The sequence below is a fragment of the Natator depressus genome, chromosome 18, assembly GCF_965152275.1.
Source record: "Natator depressus isolate rNatDep1 chromosome 18, rNatDep2.hap1, whole genome shotgun sequence".
In the NCBI taxonomy this organism is placed as follows: domain Eukaryota; kingdom Metazoa; phylum Chordata; order Testudines; family Cheloniidae; genus Natator; species Natator depressus.
Window position 1 is genome coordinate 20,003,981 of NC_134251.1, and position 15,813 is coordinate 20,019,793.

At 39.9% G+C, this 15,813-nt stretch overlaps 1 protein-coding gene across 1 annotated transcript in view; it reads right to left on the reverse strand.

The window, feature by feature from the left end:
- WRAP73 (WD repeat containing, antisense to TP73) overlaps positions 1 to 15,813 on the reverse strand; it is a 29,319-nt gene that overhangs the window by 2,211 nt on the left and 11,295 nt on the right. The window contains exons 4-11 of the mRNA XM_074934105.1: positions 8,141 to 8,213; positions 6,517 to 6,620; positions 5,734 to 5,820; positions 5,109 to 5,243; positions 4,941 to 5,018; positions 3,248 to 3,353; positions 1,922 to 2,047; positions 746 to 937 (exon numbers count right to left, since the gene is read on the reverse strand). Coding sequence (XP_074790206.1) covers positions 746 to 937; positions 1,922 to 2,047; positions 3,248 to 3,353; positions 4,941 to 5,018; positions 5,109 to 5,243; positions 5,734 to 5,820; positions 6,517 to 6,620; positions 8,141 to 8,213 — 901 coding nt within the window. The remainder of the gene's footprint in view (positions 1 to 745; positions 938 to 1,921; positions 2,048 to 3,247; positions 3,354 to 4,940; positions 5,019 to 5,108; positions 5,244 to 5,733; positions 5,821 to 6,516; positions 6,621 to 8,140; positions 8,214 to 15,813) is intronic.

The following is a 15,813-nucleotide window of genomic DNA, read 5'->3' on the forward strand; positions in this document are numbered from 1 at the left end:
GAGATAAGAGGCTTGAGTACAAAATTCTGTATATACTGTATATACCATTGTAATTGAGATTGACCATATTTTAATGCAAGTAAATATCACAAAATTGATCACTGTTGCAAAGATCTGCAACCTGACACTGAAGGTAAAATTTTCTTCCATGGAAGAACTACTAAGCCAAGAAGCATGCTATATTTAATATAATGTTTAACTTGCAAGTAGGAAAGATATTTATAAAGCAATTAGCCAGCTAATATGCCAGTCCACTGAAAGATCTTACTGTGTACCTGCAGATTGGAATAGAGGAAAGGATAGATAGGAACCTTAATTCTGCCTTTTTGGAGTAGATTTAAGATTCAGATTTCATGTTAAAATTCTAAAAGCACCACAAAAAGTAATTAATTTTAAAGTACCCAAAAGTATGGTAGGCACTACACAGTTCTTATTTTGGCATTTGGTATACCAGACAGCTACAGCTTCCATATAAAATTAACTGATATGAAAGCAAAGCGTTGAAGTTTCGATTTACATGTCAATAAATTACCATGCTAGGGCAATAACTTAATTACCTTAGATGTAAGCTTTATGTGCCATTCTACCCATAATCTCTTGAATGTAGGGAATATGTGACTAAACACCCAAAATGTCTGATCACTTCAAGCAGTCAAAACATCACTATCACTAACAGTACAATCGTTTATATACATTAATTAAACTAATGATTCTGACTTGCAGCAGTAGTTTTAGGTGGCCTTACCTTCCATTGGTACCTGCACTGACACGCACCCTGCTGGGGACCACAGGTACACTTTGCTATTCCCAGTACATATGGCAAGTCGAGGTTGACGTGGATCCCACTGGAACAACTGAACAGCATACAACTGCTCCAAGACTACAAACAGTTTCAGCTTTTGAACATCCCAGATCCAGATGGCGTTAGGAATGTTATCTGTTAGAAATGGCCAGGGAAATGGTTAGAATACTGTAAGGAACATAACACTATATGCAATGTCATTGCAATATCTCACATTAAATGGGTTTCACTACCAGTAACCTATCTACTCTACTGCTTGCAGCACTGGTGCAGAAAAGTCTGGGCAACTAGCATTGAAGATTCATAACCTTTAACTCATTATCCCTTTAAGAAACGGTGAAAGGCGACATCACTGTGGATGTTGAATGTGTGCAGAGGGCTTGCAGTCTTAAGTACAGTACAGCAGTACCCTAGCAGTGCGCCTTAGTCCTCACTTTGGGGAAACTGCCACTAGGACAAAAAGAGTAATTCAATCTGTAGAACTTTCCTTCACTGGCTTTTCTAAAACTACATAGAGATGCCACTATTGGTGGGTTTTGTCATGTGAACATTTCTCAGCTAGGAACTGGATTAAGCCCCCCCCCCGTCCCCTTCCACCAGTTTCCTAAGATATTTTTTCCCCCCCTTTCATTGATAACACCTTAGCACCAGGAATGCTCTATCCCGATAGAGAGATCCAGATCTACCAGGGAAAAGGTTAGATGAAAAGTCCAGAACTCCCACAGTTCCTGCTAATGCAAAAATTACTAATATTTTGAAAATTTCTGAAAATTACTTTTGTGCGGGGAGGGGAGATGGATTTTAGCTAAGATTATGCATACAGTATAGTGAGCTAAGGTAAATATGAAGGGAGATAATTTAGCACATGGTACTTAAAGTCAAGGCTATGAGTTCATGCAGCAATTAATAGCTGGTCCCACAGCTTAGTGGTTTATGCTAAAGGTTGAATTCCCTCTGTGTACAGTGCTAGCCTCAATCCCAACTGGGGCCTCTAGCTGCGGCCAGAATACAAATAATTCACAATTAAGTAATTTACTTGTTTATTTATAGCAGAAACAACAAGACCTAGATAAAACCAAAAGGGTTTCTCCTTTAAAATATAGCCTACTAGGTACTAACCATTTTTGGTTGCCAGGAAACAGTTATCAGGACTAAATGCCAGCATTCCAATTCCTATTCTGGGATTTGCCCGATCAGCAACTGGTTTGACATACTGTAAAGAAACTGGTACCTGGGAAATGTCATCTGAAATTTGAAATACAAGCACTATAACAAGCAAGTCCATATGGACATGGCGATAATATTTCTAAAAACAGTTAACAGTTATCTCTGAAATGATAGGAAAATAGTAATATATTGCACTTCTGTAAGATGTTCCATCCAAAAGATCTTTACAAACTTTGTCTCAACATACCTGTCAGATAGTATTTCTCCTTTTTACAGAAGGAAAAACAGGTACACAGAAGAGTCTGAAACAAAGCTATGAATACAACCAAGATCTCCTAACTCCGACCCATGTTTTATAACATCTCACATATAGGCAAAGTAGTACTTGTGGCACCTTAGAGACTAGACTCGACTCTAAGGTGCCACAAGTACTCCTTTTCTTGTTGCATATACAGAGTAACACGGCTGCTACTCTGAAATCTCATATATTAACACTCATGTAAGGCAAGGGAATAATGAAGTTGAACTAGTTAATGATTGCTCAGCACTATAATAGTATATGCTGAACTTCAACTCAAATATCAGTAGTAGTAAAGAGATCAGGGACTGTTGTCTGAAAAAGTAAAGGTGTTAAATTAGAAATATTAAAAAAAAATTCATGGTCAGAACTTGTTAGATAAAAATAATGTACCCTTCCTGATGTAGCCACCCGTTTTTCCACCTGACCATACAAAAAGGCAGCATTTCTATCAGTACAGGCAGCTAGAGAGGCTTTAGGTTGTCACATCTTCTGAATTTTTTTAAGTGTGGAAATTCCCCTTGATTGAAGCCTCCTACAATAAGATGAGTATACTCTGCATCATCTGCAGCAGTTAATATAATTCTAGACAAGAAATATCACTGTTGCAGAGACTTAAACCAGCCAAAAATCACCCTGTTCTGAGGCACATTTTGCACAAATAAAACAACATTGGGAAGGGGCGGGTTGTCTGTCACTTCTACTCACACTGACCCCCAAAAGTTTGCCCTGCCTCTCCTGGAGCCCTTCATTGCCCTTAAGTTAAGATCTTCACCTTTAGCCCCATTCTGCAACCATCATCCTTTTTAGCCGAGGAAAACATGTCCTTTGAAGTCTTGCATTTAATTGAATGGGCTTCCCCTTAGCAACCTAAGGTTTGCCCCTGCCATCAGAGGCAAAGTGAGCTATAATGTTGATTTACAAGGCTTAAATATTTTACATCACAGGTATTCTAAAGTGGTCCATTTTAGTTTGCTTACATTTACTCTGTGTGCTGAAGAGAGAGCTGGCTTGCGCTCTGGCTGGAGGGAAAGCAAGGCTCTCTGTTTCAACTCTTGGGGATTTCTCCATTTCCTTATATACAATCTACACAGAAGGAGAAGACAGTTTCACAAAAGGGCCTAGCAAGATTTGAGCCTAGTGTGTTGAGTCCTCCACATCCCATGCTCAAAATGAGCACTAAGGCACATTCATTTTAAATGTACAGTGTTTCTCAATGCTCTTTGCTATGGTACACTGGGAGCAGGCAGATTTGGGCATGGAAATGCTAAATTTTGAGATCTGATGGTGGCCATATTTGAAAATTGGGCCCACAATTAGAAAAAGCAATTATGTAATTCAGAAATGGACATTGTATGGAACTCAAATAATCCAATCGTTATCATTTGAGAGCTTATGTAAAATGAGTCACACAGAATGCACCTTCCCATCCCTTACCAACTGAAGGTAAATTTGGTAATATAACTGCAATCTTTAATACAGCAGGACATGCAATATTTCATTCCATGCCATTGAGAACCACTGCAAACAAGCAATGTTAATGGGATAATGCTAAAAGGAAACAGTGATGAAATGCTAACAACATGACTAAATTGGAGCTCCCAATCTAATTTTATTAGCAGGAGCTGTCTTCTTTCCAATGGAAAGGGACTGAACTATTTCATTTGATTCTCATTCTACCTCTCAAGTTTAGATTTTTATTCTTAATTCTGAATTTGAAGGATAACGGATACATTTGGGTGTTGGAGCACTTAGTCTGGCAGCCAGGTTTATATCTAAAATGCTTGAGTCACATTGACTGGAAGAGAAAATAAAGAGCAATAATGAAGACCGCTACCACAGAACTAAAATGGTTTTCTAGCAAGGAGACATTTTACTAAAGCATATTCTGCCTGCCAGATTCCTTGATAAGCAGCAACGATAGATTTATATGAATTTTTTTTATTTAAGTCTGCACACCACAAACACTGATCCTTAATATAGCATATTATGTGAGACCTGCTCCGTCCCTTCTATTGGCTGTATTATTATTACTACTACTACCAGTGGAGATTCTTCCTCACAAGGGGTGGGGACAGAGAGAGCCTGTGATTTTGAAGTAGAATATACAGTTATCTCCCTGCTGAGAACTGTAAAAAAACTGTGGCCACAAACTCTTCACATGTGCAAGGATAAAAAAAAAGATTGTGACAAACATTTACAGAAAATGCTCATTAACTGAGCTAGATTTGCCTATACATATGAAATTAGGTGTCACCATAAGACACTTCAAATCAAATCCAACACTATTCATACACTGCAAATTGTATAGCGCTGAGATATACAAAGTTCTCATTCATGTTCAGCTTCTGAGCACTTGGGTACACCACCACATGCAAACCCAGTCTGTAAACACAGCCACCACCTCTATCAGAAGATAGAGTACTTAACAGTAATTATCCATGACTCCCTTACATAGAGAAAAGGAAGATGGAGGGGAAAAAGAGAAGAGAATTCACTGAAAGAAGTCAACTAAAAATGATTAATCTATTTTCCTTACTTCAACATTTTCATTCAATTTCCTTAGCAGCATTTGCAAATCAGCAGGATTTCAGTCCAAGTAAAAAAGCTTTTACCAAAGATATCAAAACAAACTGCTGCTAAGGATCCAAAGGGTCCCCATTCTATACTTACTATCTTTGGGTTAGCAATAGTCGCAGGGTGTTCAAACTCTGTAATCTTCTTCCAAGTCACGTGGTTCAGGATACGCACCTATTTCAAGGTAAGTAGTAAGGTAGTAAGAGGGGATTGCTATGACAACATTTTGCAACTGACTTGAATGGGTTTAAATTCCTTTTTTACCTTTTCATCATAGCTGCCAATCGCCAAGAACTGACTGCTGGGACTCCAGGCAACTGACTTAATACCCAGTGACCATTCATATGCACTGTATGTGGACAGCAGACGGCCATCAAGGGAGTACAGCAAGATTTTATACTGTAACACAAATTCATTTGATTTAAAGACAAGTGACACTGTTAAAAACTAACAGAGAGTACATAACTCCTTTTTAAAAACCATCCCCATCTCAGTGCACAGATGTTCAAAATGGAATTTCCCTTTTCTATATCTTATAAACTAATTCTGCAGTTGTTTATTTGGATAGTTACTAGAATCTTCTGCAATTTTTAAAACCAAGTTGGTAAATTTTTTTTTTTTTTAAAAGATACTTAAAATTATCCTACTTGTATTTTTTCATAATTTGGTAACAATGAGTTTATATGGCAATCTAAGCAACAGTGTTTTGACGCCCATCACCAATACCTAAGTACAATACTACAAATTGTTTCTTAAAGCCCTTCATTTTATTTTATTTTTTTAAAAGGTACTGCATTCTATGTAGCAGCCAGAAAACTACTTAATATATGTTCAGGAGCCCTTAATTAAGTGTTCAAGATCTTCAGAAATAATCTGTATTTTCTCATACCTCCAGACAAGTATCCCACACTGCCAACACACAGCCATTAGGAGCCCATTCAATCCCAGATAGGTCTTGAGTTTCAGTGTCAAAATGCTTCCCAAATGCAAAGAAAATAAAACAATGAAACAGTTTTAAAAACTGTACTTAAAATGTATGGTTGCACCTGACTTTAAAAGTAAAATCCTAAATTAGTATCACATTACCTTTACACATTTAAAAAAAACATATATAAAAACATTATATATCTATCTTATAGAGTTAGCACATCCTTTTATATGTCTGAATGCATAGACTAGAAACATTTCCTTTCCTTTTGTTATAATACACGACATTCACTGCTTCCTTATTTTCTCCTACCAAACTATACAAAAATTAAGATCTTTTGAAACAAAGTGCACTTTGTAATAAAAAGAACACAAATTCTCTTATGTTGTAACTTGTTGTTCAGATCATCATTTTGGCAAAAGCAAGTTGTGATCATGGTGCTGCGGCAATGTATTTTACTGTCAGCAGGATTGCTCGGATTATGCCAGAACATCTGAATGCTTCTCACAGTAAAAAAAAAAAGAATGCAGTGCTTTATCATTCCTGAATGTGGTTTCCTAAGCAGAATTTTTCTGCCTCCCCACACACCTGCAGGCCAAGGAAGAAGCCATCAGAGGAAATGCCCCGAATCGCCGAGTCTACAGTGGAGCATTAGAGTTGTTCAATGATTTAGTTAGACTCTACACTATGCAGAGTACACTTTAAATCTGTGCAATAGCAATGGAAGGCAAGGACATGTCTTACCCTCAGTAGTTGCCAGTCACTGCATACAAAGAGGCTAATGAAGTCTTTGCAGTCACGCCTCTCTGCTAATGCCATATAGTGACCATCCTTCGTGAAGGCTATTCCTGCCAGAGAGATTAGAAAATACAGTCCAGACCAGTAATATATATACTTGTGAAACTGGCCCTATTGAAGCACCAAAGCTGAAAACAATTATGAGCCAAATCAGCTGGAAGTAAGAATTTATTCAGAAAAATGTGAATGATGATTGGAAATCATTTTGGCATACCTATTAGATGCCCAAAAAGCGTGTTAGGCACTTCACTGAGACTCAAGCACACAAAATACTTGTCCCAAAGAGCCTATAATCTAAAAAACTGTAAACAGATGGAGTTCCCACCCTTCTCTGAAGAGTACTTCACTGTACATAGGCCAATCTTCCTTCCTTCCTAGGTTTTGACCTTCATGGTAATTCAAGAAGTTTCAATCTCAGATCTCCCTTACCAAGCTTGGCTGTACCTGGTATTTTCCCTACAGAATTTCCTGTTCCCACCCTAGTTCCCTTTGCTTCTGCAAGAGGGATATTTCAGCCTCTCTTCCATCCTGCCTTCAGGTAACAAAATATACCTGCTACTGACTCAACAGTAAATACTCAATCTTCCTACGTGATTCAAACACCTGACATTAAAGAAGACTCTGAGGAGCCTTGAGTCTCTGTGCAGGATCCCAGAGTCTGTCACCATTATATACACATGTATATGAGGACTGAATACAGGTGCATAACAAAAAGATGAGCAATGAGAGGGGATACTTATACTCCACATTTTTTGTTCTGGGTTTGTGTCACAATCCAATCTCTAGCTATACTAGCTACATGAAATACTATATCACTGATTTCTAGCAGACTTGGCAGTGGTTTTGTTCAGTATCTCTTCTTTTTCACTGGTGTTTGGAAGTTGGATAGGTGCATATGCTAAATGTAATATTTACTTCTCGTTCCTAGTAAGACTAGGATGACTGCAGATTAGCTCCCATGGTTCACACAAACAGTAATGGTAGTGCACTGGTACTGAGCTCAGTAAGACCTTGTCTACATTTGTGGGGACATGTAGGGTACACATAGCTACACTCCCCAGTATAAGGCAGGCTGTGTCCACACTTGTCACCATGGTGTATGGCTAATGGCTCTGGCAGCGGGGAGCTGCTGGAGCCTTTCCCCTCTGCCTCCTCACTACTAGAGCCTTTCAATGAGGTGGAGAAAGCTCTGGCAGCTGGACATTAATTGCTAAAAATAGCAGTTTAGATGTAGAAGATACTGCTTGGGCATGTAGAGAGACATGGAGATATACACCCTAGTGTTCAGGTGTGTAGGTCACTCTACTTTCCTAAGTTGTACCTCCCTGTCTACACTGCTATTTATACCCATGCTAGTTGGGCGTGCAGTGTCTGTACTCTACATGCCGCTGTAAGTGCGGACGTACCTTAAATAAGATATGCATGTCCCTCCAAGGTGATCTACAAGCATCAGCAGAAAGGTACTTGAATACACCCTGACCATAAACGTATGCTTGATTATATGTAAATTCCATTTTCCTTTATTGCCATACTAAAAATGCTTTTCCTATATTAGGTATGATACACTCACCGTGCTGACAAGCTTTGGGATACTTGATATAAGACACAGATTTTGTACACAAGGACCAGACAGTTATCCGCAGCTGTTGGAAAGAGAGACACAGGGAAGTATTTGTTTATCTTTGCAGACAAAAAAAGCGTACAGAGAATCTAATTCAACACTAAACTTTTCACACTGGGAGGGTCTCACATTAAAACAAACAAACATGGAACCAAAACTTTTCCTAACAAAACTGTTCTACTTAAATCTTAGTGTCTCTATATTAGATTGTACTTATGTTTTATTAAAAAACCTCTTTTCCCAACAAATGTATAACCCTTCTGTAATGCCCTTCACATATTAGGTATTGTAATAATTGATCAAGTTAAAAACAGCCTCAAACTTAAAAGATATATAGCGGTCCTGTTTTATTTAGTTCTGTAAAATGTTTTCAGGTAGAGTTTATATAGAAGTCATAATAAAATAATGAAGTTGTGTTGTATTGTAGTATACAGAATTATCCAGGACACATCGAGATTGGCACTCCTGTTTGCCCAAAGGCTGGAGATTCCAACAAAGCAACGCACCCAGTCCTCTTCCAGACTTCTATCTAATATGCCACTTTACCTTGAAGCTTTTTAGTTTTGTTTTAAAAAGGAGACGTAGTGCCCAACCTGGTCCAGAACTCTGGCAACAGAACCCTGGGCTATATGTAGAGTGCTTAATAAGAGATCAGGTTATTAAAAATGTAAGTGAACTTGGGAGCTATAACAAACTAGATCCCCAGTCCTACACTTTGGAAGAATGGCCCAGATCCCCAGAGGTATTTTAAGCTCCTAGCTTCTGCTGAAATCGACCCTTTGAGGATCCGGACCAATGTAACTAACCTTAATGTGCAAGACTCTATACAAAACTGAACCTACATGTGTGCACTGCAACATTTAGGCATAACGGGAGGAGTTAGTCACCACAGTTTAGCGTTATCCTTTCATTTCCTTATTTCTGTGGTTTTAACTAAGGAAGTTTGTGAGCTCTGATTGCTAGGAATGTTAGGTTCCCTCAAACAAAACCCCATCTCTACTTTTCAGTCAATGATATTTATTCCGATTTAGTAGTGGAACCACATAGCAATACAGTGTTGATGAGATGTATAAAAGAAGCAGGAAGTTACATGGCCAACAATATTAAAATTTACATTCATATTATTAAATGCTGATAGTAGTGTAAGAGCTAGCATCATGACTGCCAATGTGTATTAGGAAATCATTTTTGCACAGATCTGTGAGATTTCTAAACCATCACAGGAATTTGGAAGAACGTGAAATACATAGGCTGGCAAGAGGTGAGAAATTCTTCTTGTATTTAGGTTCTTAGTGAATGATATGAGAATAGGAAACAGCATGTCGTTTTTAGAGTGAAATGCTGCATCTCTTGGGATGAGATTACTAATTACTGACTCGTCACTGTATTTTTCAGTTTCAAAAAATCAAGATCTGAGCTAACCAATTTTCATTTTAATTTCCCCTTTCTCAACCACACAAACAGAACAGTGACACGTTATGCAATTATTGGAAGGCCTTGATTTTCAAAAGACTAATTATGAACCATTTACATAGTGTTTGGGGTATTTTTGGAGACTCATGCATCTGTAGAATTCGGGAACCACAGAGGAAGCAGTCAGCTGCAAAACAGGCCTCTCCACAGCATGTCAAGGTCACAGCCTGTATTATAGAGGCTCTGCATTACCATCTGCAGATTATTCAATTAAAAACAAATACTTACTCTACCATAGCAACGGCAGCAACTCCAGACACATGTCTTCATCAGTGTGTCATGTGAACTTTTGCATTTATATTTGGAGAGAGGAATATTTTCCAATATAAATTTTTTCTAGCTTTTTCAATATTTTGTTATAACAAGGGGATACTACAACAAAGTGAAAGGTACAGTACAGTGGGACACCAAGAAATCTTTTCTGAAACTATCACAGCACCACCAAATCTTACAAACAATAGCAAAGTAGGCTTAGTACAATGTTTAACCACATCACTCTTTGTATTGATTTTAACCCTTCCACCAAGCAAAGGAGAAAAAATAAAACCTAGAATATGTATGGTTATGTCTACAGTTACATTGGCTGGTGTATAACAATCCTGAAGCTAGAGGAAGTATCTCCCTTCGAGGCATAAACCAACCACTGCCAGAGTTGGGGAGAGCTTCCACCATGGTTAGTTTACAGTTGTCCATGATAGGTATTCTTAGAATCATAGAATATCAGGGTTGGAAGGGACCTCAGGAGGTCATCTAGTCCAACCCCCTGCTCAAAGCAGGACCAATCCCCAATTAAATCATCCCAGCCAGGGCTTTGTCAAGCCTGACCTTAAAAACTTCTAAGGAAGGAGATTCTACCACCTCCCTAGGTAACACATTCCAGTGTTTCACCACCCTCTTGGTGAAAAAGTTTTTCCTAATATCCAACCTAAACCTCCCCTACTTGCAACCTCCTCTGAAGTAACTGGTACCATTGGAGATGGGATTCCAAGCTGAATGGACCACTAGTCTGATCAGCTGTGCCATTTTTTATGTATCTACAGCAATTTTACTAGAATGCATTTTCTTGCTACCAAGTAAGATCCAGCACTTGATCACCGGGGCGTGGCCACTATCACACGGAGCTAACTTTGCATGGAGCAAACTGTAAATTCTAGTGCTGCCCCCGTGTCCTAACTGAAATGCTTAAATTCTACTTCAAAGAATCCTAACTGTCACCTCCACAGAGAAGCATCAGGAGAGGCCCAAGGCAAAAAGGACTAACACCTCCTTTTTTTAAATACACCAACCTCTACACAGAGCATCACAAGCATAAATTTAAAGAGCAAGGAAGCTTGTAAAGAGATTTAAAGACATCACTCAGAAATTGAATCAGGGTTTCTAGTTAGCCAGAAAGAGAAACAACTAGTTAGGCCCCCAAGCCTCTTTCATGTCAAGCAAAAAGAAAGAAAAAGTGCAAGAGGGAGCGGAGGACATGAGTTTAACTGCTCTTATCACTTTCCTATTTAGCTCCTTATGAACTAAGGATCCAGGGTCGTGCCTGGGGCGGAAGTGATGTCGCTTCTGGAACTAACCGCGCCGGGGGTGGGTAGTGGAGGCAGCATCTCCCCAAACAGCCAAGTGTGGCTCCGCCCACACTCCGCCCCCACAGGGCCTTGCCGCTGGGCTCCAGGGGGCTAGGACCATGCCCACTCTCCCTCCCAGCACTCCAGGGCTGCTGGGGGAGGCTGCAGCGCTGCCATCGCGCGCTCTCCCTCCGGTGGAAGGGGCAGGGTTGGGGGTAGCCTCCCCCAGCCAGCAGTTCACCCACCGCCAGCCAACACACCAGCCCGCGGGGCTTCCCCAAAGCATGGGGCCTGGAGTGGTTGCCCCGATTCGCCGTCCCCTTGGGACGGCTCTGCAAGGACCTATAGTGTTAACTTTAAGAGTACTTAATATAGTAATTCAACAAGAATCCACTAGACCAGCAGTTCTCAAACTGTGGGTTGGGACCCCAAAGTGGGTCCCAACCACATGTTAATGGGGGTCACCAGGGCTGGCTTAGACTTGCTGGGGCCCAGGACCAAAGCTGAAGTCCAAGGGCTTCAGCCCCGGGCGTCAAGACTCAAATTACAGGCCCCTGCCTGGGACTGAAGTCCTTGGGCCTCAGCTTTAGCCCCCACCTCCCCAGGTCTTGGGCTGGCTCAGGCTTCGTGTCCCCCCCGCCCCGGGGTCATGTAGTAATTTTTATTGTCCAAACGGGGTTGCAGTACAATGAAGTTTGAGAACCCCTACACTAAACTGACCTTTGATAATCAAGTTTTATATCACCACAACTGCTGGCTTCTGGACACACAAAAATACACCATTAGGCTGTTCTGGATACAAGATTTACTTTAAAAATACCAACACCATGCCCACTCACATTCTTCTACAGCAACTGCAATAGTGACATCCTGCTTGCTCCTATTAATTGCACTTGCCTCTGTTCCTCCCTTAATCCAATCCAGCATCTCTCTCTCTCACTCACACACACACACACCCCGGCCACTTAATACAAGCTTTGAATGTTAAGTTCTGGGTTATAGTCAAACATCCAAGTTTATAGCTGTAATACTGACTTGGCCTCCTGACCAAGTACCTACTGGGTATGGAAGTGTCATACAGTTTAAGGCCAGAAGGGGCCACATAGTCTGACCTCCTGTATGTCACAGGTGACCAACATCAACCCGCAGCTGCACACTAAACCCAACAATTGAAATTAGACCAAAGCCTTAGAGCCCACAGGAGATGTATGCGCCACAGGAAGAGAATAGGTAGAACCAAGGGTGCCAGTGTCCAAGTCCCCTGCATGATGCTCTCCTGCCCTGCCCCCACATAAACAGTCTTGGCCCCCCAGTATAGGGCAAATCCCTGCTGCTTGAGTCAACCCAGGTACACAGGTCAGGAGAACTCCACGAGGGGGCAAGAAAGCAAGTCTCCCCACAGGCTGTAGAGGCACTCTAACTTCTGCTCTGTTTCAGCCTCCACCCCATGAGAGAAATGAGACAGTAGAGGAGCCACCTGCCCTCTAGAGCAGCGCAGAATGAACCCCACATCGGTGCCCAGCAGCCTGCCTTCTCATGCAGGAGGACCACACTAGTTCCACTGCACAGGAAGGGATGGAATGCACCTCGAGCTAACTGCTTGGACACCAGATGATAATACTCAGTTTGGAATAAATAAGCAAATAACGTATATAATATATTATTCTAACCAAGAACTTTATTGGCTTTTGTGCTGTTTGGTAGCTTCTAAGCTTAAATAAATAAATGTATATGAAAACCCAAAACTCACAAAAGGTATATCCAGATACAGTATGGTTACAGACAGGAAAAGTGATTAAAATAAAACTAGAACATGTTGGGATTACATTTTTAATCAGTGTTCTGAAAATACCTATGAAGCATATAAAGCCAAAAAAAGGATACCATTTTTGCAGTCAGTATTTTCTCAAAAGACATTTACTGTTCACTATTGCAGAGAAACCTATACAAGAGGTCATGATCTTTATTATGCAATTCCAATCTTAAAACAGCTCCAAAATATCTGCAACTGTACCAGGTACAATTCTTCTTTATCCCCCCTCATTCTGAACGTCCCTGGAGAAGCCATTTATGACAAATTTCACTGTAAAGTTCTATTAAATATCTGTTTTACTACTATAGCATGTACTCACGTGGACACTCAGAGCACATTTTAATATTACTGCACATATTTCTACATATATCTTGTCTATATGTTACTTCATTTATAGTGAATAAAATGGTCATTATAATATTGAGGATTTGATAGGTTCAGACTGCACACCCAGTACATTACACAAGTCACAAGTCTGTAACTAACTGTTACAAAGAGATATTTCTTTTATAAAAGAAATACCAGACTAAATGAAGGTCTTATAGTGGGCACACAGGCTTCTTGTGTAAGCAAAGCACATATTTTTAGCCTCTTAATGCACCTGTGGAGTACAAGTACACAAAAACCCATAGGCTCTCCTGTCCAGCTCAGATATGTCACTTGAGGACCAGCTGTGGTCTAGTGCAATAAGCATGTAACTGGGAGTTACGAGATCCGAGATTCATTGATACCTTAAACAAGTCACAGACCAACATTTTCAAACATTGGTGCCTAACATAAGGCACCTGAAAAAATCAGGCCACTTAAAGTGCCTAAACTCTGGTACCTAAGTTTGAAAATATTGCTTACACTGTCTGCGACTCAGTTGTCCCATCTGTTGAATAGGAAGATTGTTACCCAAAGTTTGAGAAGCACTTTGAAATCTATGGATGAAATGCAGAGTATAGTTATACTGTGTACATTTCATTGTCAATGTGTAACTAGTCCCATGGACAAGAAAGCCTTCATATTCCCAATGGTAACAGCCACATTTATCCACATACTTGCCCTAAACCTCTATGAAAACTACACAAGAAAGATGGTCTCTGCTATCAATGAAACAAAGAAGGGAAGGAAGAGAGTACAGTGCTCACTGCATGTGAAAAAAGGTAAAACAGCCATTTAAAGTTTAACAAATGGAGTTTTCTGTGAAAAAAAAAAAGTTTTTCCCTGAAGCAAAAATTGATTTGATCAACTGCAAGCATTTCTTTACTAACCATTCCAAGATGTTCTCTCTTTAGTGTGGATGACTGGACTAAGTGAAATGACAAACTCAAATCCTAATGGTCATGCTGTCCAGGAAGTTTTCAGCTGTTGTTTTGCAGTGGAAAAACAAACCAAAAGCAGCAGCATTTTTAAAATAGCTTAAAAACAGCTGAGAATAAAAAAGTATTTAGATGGTAACGTGATAAACAGTCCAGTGCTGGGTTAGAGATTTCATCCCAACTTTGACAGCTTTAGGCAGGTGTGAGACTGGTGATTTTCACTAGACAAAACAAACAAACAAACAAACAAAAAAAAAAAAACCACACTTTTAAACAAACTTGCATCTCAAGTGTCCGTCAACTTTTGTCCCAGACTTGACTGGGTCACAAGGCCTCCTTCCATAGCTGTGTCTGTCAGCACAGGATTTCAGAGGATTATTCAGGGCACATTCCTTGACAGAAAGTATTTTTCAACCAATATAGCCATTTACAATTACTAAGGATTAGCTCCAATATGCACAAAAAGCACACTTTTTAAAACTGTGGCTGTAATTTACAATAGGTTCACTGACGTCTTAACCCCCTGACTGTGCTAGAAAACGCAGAAATATGCAGTTCATAAAATATGATTCCTAATGGAAATATTGGATGAACTAATGTTACTGATTGTTGTATTGTACTTTGGTAAACATGGGAGTCACAATGAAAAAAGAATGGAAACCTAAAGCTTCCTTCTCCTATGAATCAGGGGAGTGAATTATCTACAATAATTTGAACAAAATGAACATACCAAATTTGCATAAGTTGCAGGATGGGTGGGATATGACAATATCCTAGTGTCACATGTACAATCTGCATTATATAGCTAATTACAAACGTCCACTTTCCCCCTCCTTACATTCTAGCCGAGTTCTCTTCGAGATACATACACTCCCACATTGTGGAGCACGCAGACAGAAGGACATCATCATAAGATGCAAGATATCTGGCATAGTATCCGCTTTCCCATTGGCAGATGCTACCAGGCTGTTCTAGTAATACAGCAATAGGCTTGAAAGTGCCATTCTGCTCCGACAATGGTCACTTCTCTCTGTGGACCTGTGCCCACGCCCGGTTCAGAGTTAGAGCAGTTTCCTATGGCAGGTAAAGTGAGCACACTACTTTTTATCCCTACTAAAAAATACAAATATAAGTACAGGAGACTGACCAGATTTCTATTCCATTTCGTGAGAACTAACTAACTACGATTTCTAAGTGAGCCAGAAAGAATCCAGCTTGACTTTCAGATTCCTGGCTGAGTTTGCAGAGCTGCTAATTAGAAGTACATCTTTTAGATTTTAAATTAAGCTAGAGTAATCTGGAGTCACTGAAACAGAAACATGGAACCCCACAGCACCATTAGGAGAGTCACTGTTCAGTTTCTATTCACCTTTGAAGGCTGCTGTAAGCATCAACAACTGGAAATCAGCTCAATGCACCCTGGATGATAAAAATCAAGCTGCAAACTTTGCATGTAATGAGCCCTTATTT